The sequence below is a fragment of the Otolemur garnettii genome, unplaced genomic scaffold (assembly GCF_000181295.1).
Source record: "Otolemur garnettii isolate 467f Iridium unplaced genomic scaffold, OtoGar3 scaffold00024, whole genome shotgun sequence".
Taxonomy (NCBI): Eukaryota; Metazoa; Chordata; class Mammalia; order Primates; family Galagidae; genus Otolemur; species Otolemur garnettii.
In genome coordinates this window covers 3,849,426-3,867,445 of record NW_003852419.1, presented here as the reverse complement: position 1 = coordinate 3,867,445, position 18,020 = coordinate 3,849,426, and the positions used below count along the sequence as shown (strand labels likewise).

The following is an 18,020-nucleotide window of genomic DNA, read 5'->3' as shown; positions in this document are numbered from 1 at the left end:
GCTGTTATTCTTTTCTGTTATCCGGACAATATCGTAAAATGTTAACTGTGTTCTCTACATGTACCAAAAAATAATATGTTTACCCAGATTTAAGTTGAGAATAACTTAACTTAAGTTATTCTTAATTAAGTTAACTTAAATTTCTTAAATTAAGTTAACTTAATTTAAGAAAGTTCGGTAAAATTTTTCTAAAAGCTTGCTATTTTCTAATATTAGATTTCCTGATCAGTTAATAATTATGCCTAAATTTTAAGCTTTTTCTGATTACAAATAAATATTACATGATTATTGCAAAAAAATTTAAAGAAACAAGAATGCAATTAAAGGAATATTTTGTGGTTAAGTATTATTAACATTATACTATGTCAAAGTATATAATGCATACTCCTGTGTATAATATTTTTAAAATATCAAAATCTGTCTCATGGTATTTTAACCAGGTTTTTCTCTTAATGATTTATCAGAAATATTTTACATGAGATCATGGTATTTTACAATAATAATTTAATACTGGGTCAGAGAGAATGTACATTTATGTGACTTGATCTAATTTTTAAATTACTGTCCAAGAGTTCTACAGTTGAGATATCTTTTTTTTTTTTTTTTGGCCAGAGCTGGGTTTGAACCCGCCACCTCCGGCATATGGGGCTGGTACCCTACCCTTTTGAGCCACAGGTGCCACCACAGTTGAGATATCTTAACAGTGTACGATTTACTTAACAGTGTATGATTACTTCTCTGTATCCTCTTTATTGCTAGATCCGTTTCTTAAAGTGATAAGATTTTTGTTCATTTAAAACTCCCCAGAGTGATAATTTATTGTTAAATAAATTTAAAATTGCTTTGATATTTTCTTAGAAATAAGCTGTATTCTTTAAGCATTACATTTTAAAGCTCCTCTACTTGTGGTGATTGGTTTTTGGCTTTGTTTCCTATTCCTAAAATACAAATAACTATTCTTTTAGACTTCAGAATGGGCAATCTCATATGCAAAGAATTAAGATTTTTATTAAAGAGGTGTTGGTTAATATTTTATTATTATTATCTATTATTTATTGAGAAACTGAGGCCAAGTCAACCTCTCTTGATATGAAATGTTTCTCAATCTGAAAGGTAAGAAGAGTGGTTTATAGATAAATTATTTAAAAAACATCAGTGGAATAAGCTAGGCATTTAGTATAGAAGCTATTTAATACATATTTTGTGATAGACAGAAGGAAAGAAAAGAAGGGGGTTAGGTATTAATAGAGCCTCAGGAGTATTAGTATACTTTTGAAAAGAATTCTTTTAAAGAATTAAAAACATACTAGTAAATATATCCTCGTTGACTTTTGATATCTTATTGAATAACTGCATTTTCATTTAATTAAATTAACTTTGAATTAAATTCACCTTTTAATGCAAAGAAGCATGTCATTTATTTTAAAATCAGAAAGAACAATTAATTTTATTATTTGGAAAATGGATAGAGTCCTAGGAGTTTCATAGAGACTTCATATAACCTTGTAAATTAATATGAAAACTATTAGTTCAATAACTTTAAAATAAAAAAAAAGACAGTAAAGTTAGTTTTGCTTTTTCATGGAAAGAACTACTATTCACCTCAATTTGGTAAAAAAAACAAGGTACTGTTTTCTTATTGTCAGAAAAAATAGTCACTATAAGAAAAGTTCTTACAAACTTGGTTTTGAAATGTTCAACAACATACAGTGTCATGGCAGAAGAGACTTAAAAACTGGAGATATCAATTCTGTAATTTAAACATGTAAAAGAAAAATCATATTGATTAATGACCAGTATCATGTAAGCAACATCATTGAATTTTACTTGAGATAACAAAATTTAGCATTTTTAACTTACATAGTTTTTATTAAAACTTTTTAGAATGAATTTTAAAATGAATTCATCTATATCGTAGGTATTTTATTTTTTTATTTACTTTTCAGGAGTCTCATGCTCTACCAACTGAGCTTTCCGAGTGACCTTCAATTACACTTCATTTTTAGATTATGAGTGTGTGGTTTGTTTTCTTTTTTTTTTTCTTATTACTTTTTTTTTCTTTTCATTTTTTATTGAATGGTAACTATGTACATTAATGCACTTCTGGGGTACAGTGTAGTGTTTTCACACACAATCCGAAACACTTCTAACAAACTGGTTAACATAGCCTTCATGTCATTTTCTTGGTTATTGTGTTAAAATGTTCACATTCTACTCTTAGAAAGATTCACTTTTATCCTTGTAAGATAAACCTCAGAAGTGATCCCTCCAATCCCCCTCCCTCCACCCATTCCCCTTTCCCCTCTCCCTCCCTCTTCCCTGTTGTTTGTTTTCTTAAAAAGGCCTAAAAAGATCCTAAAATGGTGATTGATTAGATAAGATGTTTTAAAAATTACCAATTTAATTCTAGAGAATTAGCATATTAACATATAGATATGGCCAATGTAAGTATAATGGTAGCTTCTGAAATGTACTTTTTTTTTTTTTTTTTTTTTGAGACAGAGCCTCAAGCTGTCCCCCTGGGTAGAGTGCCGTGGCATTACAGCTCACAGCAACCTCCAACTCCTGGGCTCAAGCGAGTCTCCTGCCTCCGCCTCCCAAGTAGCTGGGACCACAGGCGCCCGCCACAACGCCTGGCTGTTTTTTGGTTGCAGCCGTCATTGTTGTTTGGCGGGCCCGGGCTGGGGATTCGAACCCGCCACCTTAGGTGTATGTGGCTGGCGCCCTAGCCGGTTGAGCTATAGGCACCGAGCCTGAAATGTACTTTCATATGATTAAAGCTTGGGTGTCTTGTCTTTAAACTCTGGTAATTTGAAGAGCCTTCAGAGTACTGTAAATAATCTTGAAACATTAGATCAGTTACAACTATGTCAGTTAAAATCCCTCCAAACAATAAATTCTGCTGAAAGTTTTGTCTGCTTAATGGCATAATACATAAAATTAAGAAATTGTTACAATTTTGAGTCTAATTTGTTTATATCAGAGAGAAATTTGTTTTTGTGACATAACAATACTTATTAAATCATTAGAAATAAGAATTTTGTACAAGTTCATGTTCACTTTCTTTGAAATATATTAGAGATAATTGGAATAATTTTCTAATAGTTTATTGGGAAACTTCCATTATGAGAAAGTGCCTTATAAATCTAGCATAATTTCTGCTGAATGTCTATTCTTGAACTCTAAATAAGAATAAAAAAGAGGAAGGAGGCATTATAGCTTTTGTTCTTAGTAACTTCTGAAAAACTTTATCACCACTCCCAGTTTGGTTTGTTTCATTTAATTCTTGCCATATATAATCCTTAGGTCCTTGTATGTTTTATATTGAAGTAATCAGTGTTGAGGTTTTTCTGTTCATTTAGATTATTTAAGCTTTCTAGTCTCTTGTGTAGTATTAAACTGTTTATTGGACCCATACTGTTCAATAACTAAAGCATATGAAATTTACTACATTTTGTATTGATTCAATATTAATGTTAATCTGAAATCTTTGGGTGCAGTGTGTCACATCTGTTTTATATTCCTCTGTTTAAAAGAGGTGGCAGTATGGTATTTGGAGGAATATTTATTATCTGAGTGTTTTCTTTGCAGTAGTTTCCCTTAGTCTTTTGAGAATTATAACCTCCAAGAGACAGTAGTTTCCCTTAGTCTTTCAAGAATTATAACCTCCAGTTATAACTTCCCAGCAAATTCTCAAGTACCCAATTACTAAACACAATTAACTGGAATTTTTATTTACTATATATGTCTCCTTAATAGTTGTAACTTAAATAGTTGTAACTTTAGAGACTTCTAAAAATGATAGAAAATAAATTTGTGATGAGATTTTAAAATACATTCTTTTCAATTCAGCTTGCACTTCATGTATACTTTGTGTTTTTAGGAAAGACTTTGTTAGCTTTTGTGTTGATTTGTATTTGAAACTAAATTTTGTATACCTGGTGACCATACTGGTCTTATACTGTGGTGGTATTTATTAACCTATTTTGGGGTCATGGATTTCTTTAAGTAATCGATGAAAACTATAACCTCTTTTCTTAGGGGGAAAATATGTTGTATAAACACAAACATTTTTCATGTAGTTCTAATTAATCCTACCTCTCTCTGCCTGGTGTTCCAAGGGCCCCATATTAGGAAGTGCTGCTATAATAGAGTTGAAAAATCACTTTTTTTTTTTTGAGACAGAGCCTCAAGCTGTCCCCTTGGGTAGAGTGCCATGGCATCACAGCTCACAGCAACCTCCAACTCCTGGGCTCAAGTGAGTCTCCTGCTTCAGCCTCCCAAGTAGCTGGGACCACAGGCGCCTGCCATAACACCCGGCTATTTTTTGGTTGCAGCTATCATTGTTGTTTGGTGGGCCTGGGCTGGATTTGAACCTACCACCTTAGGTGTATGTGGCTGGCGCCTTAGCCACTTGAGCCACAGGTGCCGAGTCGAAAAATCACTTTTTATATGTTAGTTTTAACATCATATTATTGTGCCATTTACTAAGAATGTTTTTTACTTCAAGCTTAATTTAACATTACATTTTTACCTTTGATCATTGCATAATATTGGAAGATAAGCATAATCTAAATCTTATTTTAGAAAAAAAGCACAATTAACTTTTAATTTTAAAGTTGGTCTCTCAAGTTATACAACATATTTGACCTTCTATATAGACTTTAAGTTCTATCATAAATGCTCAAGCAAACAAAACTCACCTTAACCTTTTGAAAAAAGGTGAAGGCAATGGAAGAGAAAGATGAGTTCTTAGGGATCTGTTGTTTATGAAAGTAGTTCTTCCATATGAAAGATGCTATATTTGTTGTTTGGCATAAAACTTTGGGCTCTCATTTTAAGGAGAAGTTGTAAAAATATTTAGGACCTTGTTGTGCTGGTTAAGAGCTCAGTTTTGGAAATCAGTCAGGTTACGGTCCATATCTGGCTGTATGACCATGGGCCTATTACTTATCTGTAAAATAGAACCTACCCCATTGAAGGAGATAATGTAAGGTGTTTGATTTTGTGTTTTGTATATAGTATGTACTCAGTTACCCTTTACTGTATAATGATAGTGTTGATGAGAAATAGGAGGCGCAGGCTTGCTGTTCAGTTAGAGTGTTTATTTTTCCTATTGTAAAGTTTAGGATAGTATCTCTTGATTACAAAAAGATAAGTTCCTCAGAGTAATCATCTCAAGTTTTGGTGGCTTACAGTTGTCATCAGAATTCATTGAAGAATTCTCCAAAGATGGATCTGGCAAACTAACCTTCCCACATTTTACTTCTCACTGTTCAGTTGTTACTATGGGGCAATATGTTACAAGTTATCCACTAAACTTGTCTTATGTAACTAAAGTAAATACTGAGGAGCAGAGAAAGGGAGAGATTGCTAAAGTGAATTAAAAATTTGAGCCCTAACTTGTTTTTGTTTTTAATCTTGACACCTAGATGGTTGCATGGTATAGCCCCATAAATATTGTGTATATTTAGAGTAGATGATGTTTCTTTGTATATTATGTCATTAAGTAGAATTCTAATGTAAAAATGTTTGACAGGCCAGGCGCAATGGCTCATGCCTGTAATCCTAGCACTCTGGGAGGCTGAGGTGAGTGGATTTCCTGGGCTCATGGGTTGGAGACTAGCCTGAGCAAGAGCAAGATCTCATCTCTAAAAATAGCCTGGCATTATGGCAGGTACTTGTAGTCCCAGCTACTTGGGAGTCTGAGGCAAGACAATTGCTTGAGGCTAAGAGTTTGAGGTTATTGTGAGCTATGATGCCAGGGCACTCTACCAAGTGCCACAAAGTGAGACTCTGTCTGAAAAAAAAAAGTGTGTGGGGGGAATATTTGATAAACTGTATAAACATCAACCACTGTACAAATGTGAGCTTTAAGACAGTGTTCCCAGTGTGGTCTGTAAAGTAGGAAGAGACAAAAAAGAAGAGGGTGATTTGTGTGATGCTTTCATTAAGTAAATAAATGATGAAATGAAATAGTTTAACACCTACCTGAGTGAAAGGCTTCAATTTCACTGAAAAGATGATTTCAGACCTTCCTGAAAAGAAGGGAGGTGACATTCTATCTGATCCCTTTCTTTTTCATGTTGTGGTTATTAATTATAATTAGGTATTAATATAGCAGTGTTTATGATAGTGGGTTTTTTGTATGTCTCCATGTACATGTATCCACACATCTCTGTATGCATTCCAAGATGCTTTTGAATGATTAATTTAGATGGGAGTCTTAAGTGTTAGCCAGGAATGGATTATAAGCATAGGAGAAGCTAAGTGTGTTCTGAAAATTTTAAAGTTGGTATCATGGGAAAGTATTTGTTGTGTTCATCTATAAACTATCTCTTGTCACCAGTGTCAGAGAAAAAAACTGAATGAATTCATCATCAATTTAAGCCTGTGTATTTCCTATGGCAAGAAAACAAACATTGCTTGGTCACTTTGAGATATGAAGAGAGTACTTTGCCAGGCTGTCTTTTTTTTTTCTTGTAATACCTAGTTTTATTCATTTATGTTCTTCAGCCAGTCAGAAAGTTTAGAAAATAATATGTCCCCTTTTCTTTCTTCTCAGTATTGTCAGTGAAGCAGGAGCATCAATCTACAGTGTCAGCCCTGAAGCTATCAAAGAGATGCCAGAGCTGGACCCTAATTTGAGAAGTGCAGGTAAGAAACTATGGGTCATCACAAAAACATATGATTTTGATATTTTGGACACACATGTGTGGCATGTTGAATACTTTATTTATTTATTTATTATTACTTCTTCCTCCTGTAGTATTCTCTTGCCCCCCATGTAGCTGGGATCACAAGGTCTGGCTATCTTGTTGTTGTTGTAGTAGAGACAGGGTCTCACTCTGGCTCACTTGGCCTTAGGCGAGTCTTCAGCTGGTCTCGAACTTCTGAGCTCAGGTGATCCACCCGCCTCGGCCTCCCACAGCGCTCTGGGACAACAGGCGTGAGCCACCACGCCCGGCCTGAATACTTTAAATATCCAAGAAAATTTAAAAGATATACCATATGCATAAGGATTGACATGTTAGAAAGAAAGTGGTTGATTGAACTAATAATTTTTATGAAAAAGAAGCATATCATACCTTTTAAAAATTTTTTTATTTTTATTAAAGCATAGCTGTGTACATTAATGTTTTATGGGGTACAGTGTGCTGGTTTTATATACAATTTGAAATACTTTTCATCAAACTAGTTAACATAGCTTTCGCTGCATTTTCTTAGTTATTGTGTTAAGACATTTATACTCTACGCTTGGTAGATTTAACATGTACCCTTGTAAAATGCACCTTAGATGTGGACCAATTACCCTCCCTCCACCCATCCTTCCTTCTCCCCGCCCTTCCCTCTCCTCTTTCCCCTTTATCTTGGGCTGTAGTTGGGTTATAGCTTTCATATGGAAGTGTGGGTGCTTATATATTGGTTTCATAGTAGGGCTGAGTACATTGGATACTTTTCTCTTCCATTCTTGAGATGCTTTGCTAAGAGGAGTATGTTCCAGCGCCATCCATGTAAACATAAAAGAGGTAAAGTCTCCATCTTTTTTAAGGCTGCATAATATTCCATGGTGTAAATATAGCACAATTTATTAATCCATTCGTGGATTAATGGTCGATGGGCACTTGGGCTTCTTCCATGACTTAGCAATTACGAATTGGGCTGCAATAAACATTCTTGGTCTTCTGGATATATACCTAGTAGAGGAATTGTAGGATAGAATGGCAGGACTATTTTTAGATCCCTACGTGATCTCCAAACATCTTTCCAAAAGGAATGTATTAGTTTGCATTCCCACCAGCAGTGTAGAAGTGATCCCTTTTCTTCACATCCATGCCAACGTCTATGGTTTTGGGATTTTGTGATGTGGACTAATCTTACTGGAGTTAGATGATATCTCAGAGTGGTTTTGATTTGCCTTTCTCTGATGATTAAGGATGATGATGTGTCTGTAGGCCGTGTGCCTGTCTTCTTCAGAGAAGTTTCTCTTTAAGTCCCTTGCCCACCCTGAGATGGGATTACTTGTTCTTTTCTTGCTAATATATTTGAGTTCTCTGTGGATTCTGGTTATCAAACCTTTGTCAGAGACATAACCAGCAAATATCTTCTCCCATTCTGAGAGCTGTCTGCTTGCTTTACTTACTGTGTTCTTGGCTGTGCAGAAGTTTTTTAGTTTGATCAGGTCCCAGTAATGTATTTTGGTGTTGCTTCAATTTCCCGGGAGAGAGGGGGTGTTCTCATAAAATATTCTCCCAGGCTGATTCTTCAAGTGTTTTCTCTGCACTTTCTTCTAGCATTTTTTTATAGTTTCATGTCTTAAGTTTACATCTTTAATCCAGTGAGAATCTATCTTAGTTAATGGTGAAAGGTGTGGGTCTAGTTTCAGTCTTCTACAGGTCACCAGCCAGTTCACCCAGCACCATTTGTTAAGTAGGGAATCTTTTTCCCACTGAATGTTTGTGATTGGCTTATCAAAGATCAAATGATGTTAAGTAGCTGGGTTCATCTCTTGGTTCTCTATTCTGTTCCATACATTTACCTCTCTGTTTTTCTGCCAGTACCATGCTCTTTTGATCACTATAGATTTATAGTATAGTTTGAGGTCTGGTAGCGTGATTCTTCCTGCTTTGTTTTTATTTCTAATGTCTTGGCTATTCGAGGTTTTTTCTGATTCCATATGAAACGAAGTATTATTTTTTCGAGGTCTTTAAAGTATAACAGTGGTGCTTTCATAGGGATTACATTAAAATTGTATATTGCTTTGGGTAATATGGACATTTTAACAATGTTGATTCTTCCCAGCCATGAGCATGATATGTTTTTTCCATTTGTTAACATCTTTAGCTATTTCTTTTCTTAGAGTTGCATAGTTCTCTTTATAGACATCTTTGATGTCCTTTTGTTAAGTAAACTCCCAAATATTTCATCTTCTTTGGCATCATACTGTTTTTAAAAAATACTTTATAATATCTGGAGTATAGTGGAAAATTAACACAAAACAGACTTTAGTAAAATTAAATACCACAGATTTCAATAATAAAGGTAATAAAATATTCTTAAACTTTTTTTATTATTATGAAATATTAAGTTTAAAGTCTTTTGTTGGTAAAAGTAATATATTAACAAAAATATTTGTAGCATAAATCATGAACATGCATAGGCTTTCAGTTTATTTCTAAATATTTGTCAAATGACTAGTCACTCTTCTCTTGCTAATTCAAGTTGTCTTTTGATGGTATATTGCTTATAACAGCCAGTTTTGGTTTTAGTTCTATTTGATATACAACTAAAAATGTATTTTAAAATTTTAAGTACTCTGATCAGATTTCATTGGCTGTCCTTGAAATCTATACCTGGAAGTACATATTTGAAAATTTGTATGTTAACCTAAAACTAAAACCTTTCTTAGATCCAAAAGGGCTTGTAGTTTCCCTTCAGTTATTTTATTTCATGATACAATCTCCTATCTAAAAAGATTATCTTCTCAAACTCAAATCTAAGCTGAAAACCCTGCTTCTCTTGTGACGTTTTTTCTTATCACTTCAATTCGCATTGTCTCTAGCTTCTCACTGAGTGCTCTTTTCATGTTTTGTCTTATAATGGCAATAATAATAATAATAATGGCAGAAGGAATAGAAATAGTAATTAGTAATTATAGTGAGAGCTGCTTCTTCTTCTTCTTCTTTTTTGCAGTCTTGGCCAGGGCCAGGCTTGAACCCTCCACTCCCGGTATATGGGGCTGGTGCCCTACTCCTTGAGCCATAGGCGCTGCCCTGAGACCTTCTGATATTATTTATATGTGAAACATTGTGGTAAATGCATTAGCAGAATTATTTTATTTCATCATAACAATTGCCCTATGAACCATTTATTGTTACACCTGTGTTACGGATGAGGAAACTAAGGCTTGAAGAGACTATGTGGCCAGTAAGTGTGTACATAATATTTGTATATCTAATTTTTTTAATAAAACAGAACTTTTCTGTATAAAAAAATAAAATCTGGAAGTTTTCAAGTTACACTGAACAGATAATTTCCAACAGAGTGTTGGAAAACTATTTGGACCATATTTTCTAAGAGGTAGCAGTCCCTCAGGGCTCCCACTGCTGAACAGACTGCTGTTTCTTCTTTACTGTCCTGTGTGGGTACATAATTGTCACAGTACTATATATATGTGAGACAAGATGACAACATTCTAACAAGACTCTATGATAATTTAAGATAATAAAGCGGAGAATCACTATATGGTTCTAATTACTTTCAAAGTCTGTGTGTCTTTTGTTTGTGATTCACTGTGGATATGCCTTCCTTCTTTGTCTCAGCTTGCCTTTATGTGTCAGTAATCATTTTTAATTCGTATCAACTCAAAACATCTACCTACACACTTTGAGTCTTTAAAATCTGCTCTTGGGGAGACTGGGTGGAAGGGGGGTGATTGGTGGGATCACGCCCATGGTTCATCTTATAAAGGTACGTGTGAATCTTTCTAAATGTAGAATATAAATGTTTTAACACATTAACTAAGAAAATGACATGAAGGCTATGTTAACCAGTTTGATGAAAATATTTAAATTGTATATAAAATAGCACACTGTACCCCATGACAGTATTAATGTATACAGCTATGATTTAATAAAAATAAATAAATAAATAAAATCTGCTCTTGGAGGGAAATATTTAAAGAAGCTTAGAATCTCTACATTTGGTTTTCTAGGGGTCACTTCCTTTTCAATTCCTGTGTCTGACTGGGGATCTTTCTTTTTCTTAGTGATTGATGCCACGGATGACCTTATACTTTATATGAGAACTGAGCTACCTACATGTGTGGATTTTACCTTTAAATCCTCTATAAATATACTATATCAGAATATAACAGAACCTCAACATTCATACATGTGTCAAACATATGTAAGAAAATGACCTTCGTACATATTACTATATCTCCTTAGCCTGCTTATCAGCTTATTGAAAACAGAAGGTGTCTATATATATGCTTTTATATAATAAAAACATTGTACCTCGCATTTAAGTTGAGTGGATAGATCAGTAGATGGATACTATGAAAATGTTTATTATGGATTTCAGATTTAAAATGGGAGATTGAGTATTATACCTTTTTTAAAATTATTATTACTGTTTGACAGAGAGTCTCACTCTGTCACCATAGCTAGAGTACAATGCCATCATTGTAGCTCACTGCAACCTCAAACTCCTGGGATTAAGAGATCCTTCTGCTTCTGCCTTCAAAGTAGCTGGGATTATAGGCACACGCCTCCACACCCAGCTACCTTTTCTGTTTTTGAGAGACAGGATCTCACTCTTGCTCAGGCTTGTCTTGAACTCCTGAGTTGAAGCAATCCTCCTGCCTCAGCCTTCCAGTGTGCTAGGATTATAGATGTGAGCTGCTGTGCCTTGGCCTTGAGTATACCTTTTATTCTTTCATTTCTGTCTGAAATTTTATTAAAATGGTAGAATGAAGATGTTAACACTAGGACAAATGAATGGAGGAGGAGATAACAACAACAAATAAGTTTTGAAGTTGGAAAGCAGATTTGTGAATAATAAGTGACCTAGACACCTTGAGAAAGTTAATCCTAAGGCAGCATTGTGGAAAACAGAGAACTAACCTGGTATGGTTCATGGTACCTCTAGTATTTTAGGAAATGTTATTAAATGCCTTTGGAAGTATGTTTGGAAGTCTGAGGGTAGACCCCATAAAAGAGGATTGGTTAAAGCCTATTTAAAAATCAATGAGAGCAAGTTAAACATAGAACTACCTACCATATGACTCAACAATTCTTTCCCTAGGTATATACCCCAAAGAATTGAAAACAGGTACCATTATGCAAACAAAGCATTTACAGTCTACTTTTTAGTACCTGCCCTTGGTAGACAGTCAGGGGTCACCCACCATGCAGTGAAAACTTATGCTATTAAAGACAGATGCTAGAATATATTTAGGGGAAAGAGCTACTTGGGAGAGATAGAGACTATGCAAAGAGGAGAAAAATAAAAGTTTAACATTCTCAGACAAATAAAAAATATTTTGTCTATTTAGAGATATATAGTATAGTGAACATTTCCAGAACTCTTTTTGGCTTCTGTTACTATTGTCCTCATCATTCATTCTCTGCCTCTTTTTACTCTTTCCTCCCTTTTAAAAATCTATCTCAAAATGTATATGTTCTCCAAGTTTTGGGCCACAACTCTTCCTCTTCCTTAGTTCTCTTTGTTAGCAATATATTAGACTCTGTTTTTCTTAGCTCCCTCTATAACCTCTTACTTTCAAGAATCTGTTGTCAGCCTGATTATTCTTAACCTAGAGCTCTGCTTCAGTACTATCTACTAAATAACTTATCCTCAGTTGCCTTGCCAGTACAAAAATAGCACCATCTTTGTTCCAAGACCTGGACGTATTATTTTTTGAATGCTATCTATTTCTTTCTTTTTCTTTTCTTTTTTTCTTTTTGAGACAAAATCTTGCTGTGTTGCCCAGGCTCGAGTACAATGGTATCATCATAGCTCACTGCATCCTCAAACTCCTGAGCTCAAATGATCTTCCTGCCTCCGCTTCCCTAGCAGCTGGGACTATAGACACATACCACAATACCAAGCTATTTTTCTCTATTTTTTTGTAAAGACATGGTCTCTCTCTAGTGCCCACACTGCTCTCAAATCCTAGTCTCAATCTATCCCTTTGTCTTGGCTTCACAAGGAGCTAGGATTACAGGCATGAGCTACTGTGCCTGGCCCTTCCTTCTACCTAACCAATGTTCATCTCTCTTTATACAACTATTCTAACCGATTTCTAAGTTTAGATTTTTATAATGCAGGTTTTTCTATAGGGGTAAATTTGAGAGATTTACCCATTCCTGATATTGTTTCATTGAATTTCTAATACTACCTTCCTACATAGTAAATGTTCTGATGTCTATGATGGCGTATCTCAAAGATACAGAAGGTTTGGTTCTAGACCACTGCAATAAAGTCAATATTGTAATAAAGTGAGTCACATAAGTTTTTTAGTTTCTTAGTATGTATAAAAGTTATATGTACATTATACTATAGTATGTTAGTATCTAAAGGCATTAATGCCTCAAGAAAACAATGTATTTATTTTATTTAGAAAATACTTTATTGCTAACAATTGCCAACAATCATCTGAGCTTTCAGGAGGTCATAATCTTTTTGCTGGTGGAGTATCTCACCATGATGGAGATGGCTGCTGACTCATCAGGGTGGTAGTTGCTGAAAGCTGGAAAGAGGCCAATGCAGGTCAATGAATTGTTTGAACTCAGGAGTTGAGACCAGCCTGAGCAAGAGTGAGACCCCTTCTTTACTAAAAATAGAAAAACTAGCCAGGCATAGAGGTACACCCCTGTAGCCCTACCTACTTGGGAGGCTGAAGCACAAGGATTGCTTGAGCCCAAGAGTTTGAGATTGCTGTGAGCTATGATGCAACAGCACTTTGCCCAGAGTGGCAGAGTGAGACGATGTCTCCAAAAAAATAAAAAGCTAGAATGTCTATGGCAATTTCTTAAAATAACAATGAAGTTTGCTACATCAATGGATATGGATTCTCCTTTCATAGAAGATTTCTCTGTAGCATGCTATGCTGTTTGATAGCATTTTACCCACCGTAGAACTTCTCTCTTACAAGTTTCTTATTAACTCTTTTGATCTTGCTATAAATCACAAATGTTCTTAATGGCATCTAGAATGGTGAATTCTTTACAGAAGATCTTCAATTTACTTTGCCCAGATTCATCATAGGGATCACTGTCTATGGCAGTGATAGCCTTACAAAATTTGTTTCTTAAGTAAGAAGGCAGGAAAGCCAAAATTATTCTTTGACCCATGGACTGGAGAATGGATGTTTTGTTAGCAGACATGAAAACAGTATTAATCTCCTTGTATATCTCTTGGGTTCCAAGGCACGTTTTTAGTGAGCAGTAATACAGTAGTATACAAACCCAAGGGATTGTAGCAAACTGGTCAACATATGGAGGTGGTCAACATAAGGAACTAGGCCTACTGTACTGACACATACATGTGGTGCATGACCAGTCTTTGAAAGTTAGGTCAACTTAAGTAGATGGTCAATGTAGGGAGGAGGTCAGTTATGGAGGTTTTGCTGATTTTTAAAGGATTTTTTTTTTTTTCTGAGCAGTAGGTTTCAACAGTGAGCTTACAGCAAACTGTACTGTAAACAAATAAGGTGTCATCTAGGTTCTGTCATTCCATTGTTAGAACATAGGCAGAGTAGGTTTAGCATCATTCTTAAAGGCCCTAGATTCAGGGAATGGTAATAAGCTTTGGCTTCAGTTTAAAGTTACCATCTACATTAACCCCTAAAAGGAGAAGCAGCCTGTCCTTTCAAGCTTTGAAGCCAGGCATTGACTTCTCTCTAGCTATGAAAGTCCTAGATGGCACCTTCTTCCAATCAAAGAATGTTTCATCTACATTAGAAATCTATTGTAGAGTGCGGCCACTTTCATCAGTGATCTTAGCTAGGTCTTCTGGGTAACTAGTTGTAGCTTCTCTATCAGCTCTTGCTGCTTCATCCTTTACTTCTATGTTATGAAGATGATTTCCATCCATAAACCTTATGAAGCTAGCTTCAAACTTTTCTGCAGCTTCCTCACCTCTCTCAGACTTCATAGAACTAAAGAGAGTTAGGACTTTGCTCTGGAGTAGGCTTTTTGTTAATGGAATGTTGTGGCTGGTTTGATCACCTATCAAGACCGCTAAGATAATCCCAATCAACAATTGGGATGATTTGCTTTCTTACCATTTGTGTGTTCACTGGAATAGCACTTTTAATTTCCTTAAAGAACTTGCACTCACAAGTTGACTAACTATTTGGCATAAGAGGCCTGGTTTTCAGCCTGTGTCAACTTTGATCGTGCCTTCCTTGCTAACCATAATCATTTCTAACTTTTGATTTAATTGAAGAACGTACAACTCTATCACTCAACACTTAGAGGTCATTACTGAGTTATTGATTGGCCTAATATTAATACTGTTGGGTGTTAGGGAATAGGGAACCCAAGGAGAGGAAGAGAGATGAGGGAATGGCTAGTTGATAGAGAAGTCAGAATACACAGAACAATTATCAGTTAAGTTTGCTATCTTATATGGACAGAGTTTGTGACACCCAAAACACTTGCAATAGTAATATAAAATATCATTGATCACAAATCACCATAACAGATATGATAATAAAAATTTGAAATACTGTGTGAGAGTTACCAAAATGTGATACATAGACCAGAAGCGAATACATGCTATTGGTAAAATGACACCAGTGTACTTGATTGATACAAAGTTTCTGCAACTTCAATTTCTAAAAAAAGTAGCATCCATGAAGCACATTATAGATTTAAAGGCTAGGCTAAAGAAATAATGTTTGCTTTAAAATAATCAAAATCATCTCCCTAGTGGCACTGTATTTTCAATCTGTAATTATAAATGTGGTTATTAACATTTCTCCTATAACCGGCAGTGCTTGTGCTAATTAACCTTTTGTTATTTTTTGATGATAAAGGTGTACGTGAAGACATTGGAACCTCCACATCTCTTTTTTTGGAGAAATAGGCAGATTATATGAAACCAGCTTACTGTTTTATATAAGCTTGCTTTGTAAGCTGCCATTCTCACTTTATGTTAGATATAGTAATAAAGTATCTACCAAAGACCTCAATGATGTTTAGAGGAGATTACTAGATTTTATCTCTGAGAGAGTTGGTACAAATTGGTGATAGAAATTGGTAGAATCTGGCTCGGCGCCTGTGGCTCAACCGGCTAGGGCGCCAGCCACATACACCTAAGGTGGCGGGTTCGAATCCCCAGCCCGGACCCGCCAAACAGCAATGACGGCTGCAACCAAAAGGTAGCCGGGCGTTGTGGCGGGCGCCTGTGGTCCCAGCTGCTTGGGAGGCGGAGGCAGGAGACTCGCTTGAGCCCAGGAGTTGGAGGTTGCTGTGAGCTGTAGTGCCATGGCACTCTACCCAGGGGGACAGCTTGAGGCTCTGTCTCAAAAAAAAAGAAATTGGTAGAATCTGATAGTCATTTGGAAGAGGTGGCTTCCGTTGGCAGACCTAGAATAGTTTAACATGGAAACAGGCAAGGGCTTTTCTTTGATTGGAATTTCATGAATTTATATTCCATCCAACCTATGTGAGTAGGTAACACCTATTAGCTTTCTTTCTTCTTCTTCTTTTTTTAAATTAAATCATAGCTGTGTACATTAATACTGTCATGGGGTACAGTGTGGTGTTTTTGTATACAATTTGGAATATTTTCATCAAACTAGTTAACATAGCCTTCATGTCATTTTCTTAGTTATTGTGTTAAGACATTTATATTCTACATTTAGAAAGATTCACATGTACCCTTATAAGATGAACCATAGGCGTGATCCCACCAATCACCCTCCCTCCACCCCTCCTCCCCTTCCCCTCCCCTCCCTCATATTCTTTCCCCATATGTTTGGGCTATGATTGGGTTATAGCTTTCCTATGAAAGCTATAAATTAGTTTCATAGTAGGGCTAAGTACATTGGATACTTTTTCTTCCACTATTGAGATACTTTGCTAAGAAAAATATTTTCCAGCTCCATCCATGTAAACATGAAGGAGGTAAAGTCTCCGTCTTTCTTTAGGGCTGCATAGTGTTCCATGGTGTACATATACCACAATTTGTTGATCCATTCATGGGTGGATGGGCACTTGGACTTCTTCCATGACCTAGCAGTTAAGAATTGGGCTGCAATAAACATTCTGGTACAAATATCTTTGTTGTAGTGTGATTTTTGGTCTTCTGGATATATACCTAGTAGAGGAATTATAGGATCAAATGGCAGGTCTATTTTTAGTTCTCTAAGTGTCCTCCAGATGTCTAAAAGGAACATATTAGTTTGCATTCCCACCAGCAGTGTAGAAGTGTTCCCTTTCTCCACAACTACGCCAGCATCTGTGATTTTGGGATATGGGCTAATCTTACTGGTGTTAAGATGATATCACAAAGTAGTTTTGATTTGCATTTCTCTGATGATTAAGGATGATGAGAATTTTTTCATATATCTGTAGGCCATGCGCCTGTCTTCTTCAGAGAAGTTATTTTGTGTTTGGAAAATGGAAGCTGTTCATATATAAGGATTCAATGTAACTATGCTACTAGATTAGCGGTTCTCAACCTGTGGGTAACGACCCATAGGAACTGTATTAAAGGGTCGCTGTATTAGGAAGGTTGAGAACTACTGTATTAGATGGTGGGGGAGGCTGCTTTAGAAATATCCTTAATAGTCATAATAAATACCTTTCTCTAGCTAAATCTATCTTATAAATAAAAATGGATATGAAGATTTATTGACATTTGATAATAATAAATGATAATATTAAATCATGATACAGGTAAAAGAATATTTGAAGTTACACAAGTTTCTTAAGCATGAATTATGAGGGTCAAGAAAGGGATGTGATTAGAACTGTGTGGTGTGTTAAGAGAAAAGTAGTTGGGATTTAAGGAGATCAATTCCCAGGGCAATCTTGCAATCATATTCAGAGCCAAATAAGTATATTCCTTATAACCAAATGACTTGATGTCTGGTTGCATTAAGATTGATTCCATTATTTATTTATTATTTTTAGAATCTAGTCCAATAAGATATTTGACACATAAATATGTAATATTTATAGTAAGGCAGAATTATTTAAAAGAAAAAATATTCACTTGCTCTGTGAAGCACAAAGTATCCTATTTTGCTTTATTTAAAGAATGAACAGATAATTGTATAAGTATAGGTGCTAAATGCTTTCTCTTTGCAAATTTATAATCCTTTTAATCTATTTGTGGTTAATAATGCCTAGGAGTTCTGATGACAATTAATTCTGAAATTTTGCATTTACCTTTTGGTTAGAAAGAAAAGGGAACTTGGGCTCGGCGCCTATAGCTCAACCGGCTAAGGCGCCAGCCACATACACCTAAGGTGGCGGGTTCGAATCCCCAGCCCGGACCCG

General features: G+C 35.5%; 1 protein-coding gene across 1 annotated transcript in view; it reads left to right on the top strand.

Moving 5' to 3' along the window:
• Positions 1-18,020, top strand: part of SRBD1 (S1 RNA binding domain 1) — a 248,375-nt gene that overhangs the window by 126,386 nt on the left and 103,969 nt on the right. Inside the window, exon 15 of the mRNA XM_023512062.1 lies at positions 6,566-6,657. Coding sequence (XP_023367830.1) covers positions 6,566-6,657 — 92 coding nt within the window. The remainder of the gene's footprint in view (positions 1-6,565; positions 6,658-18,020) is intronic.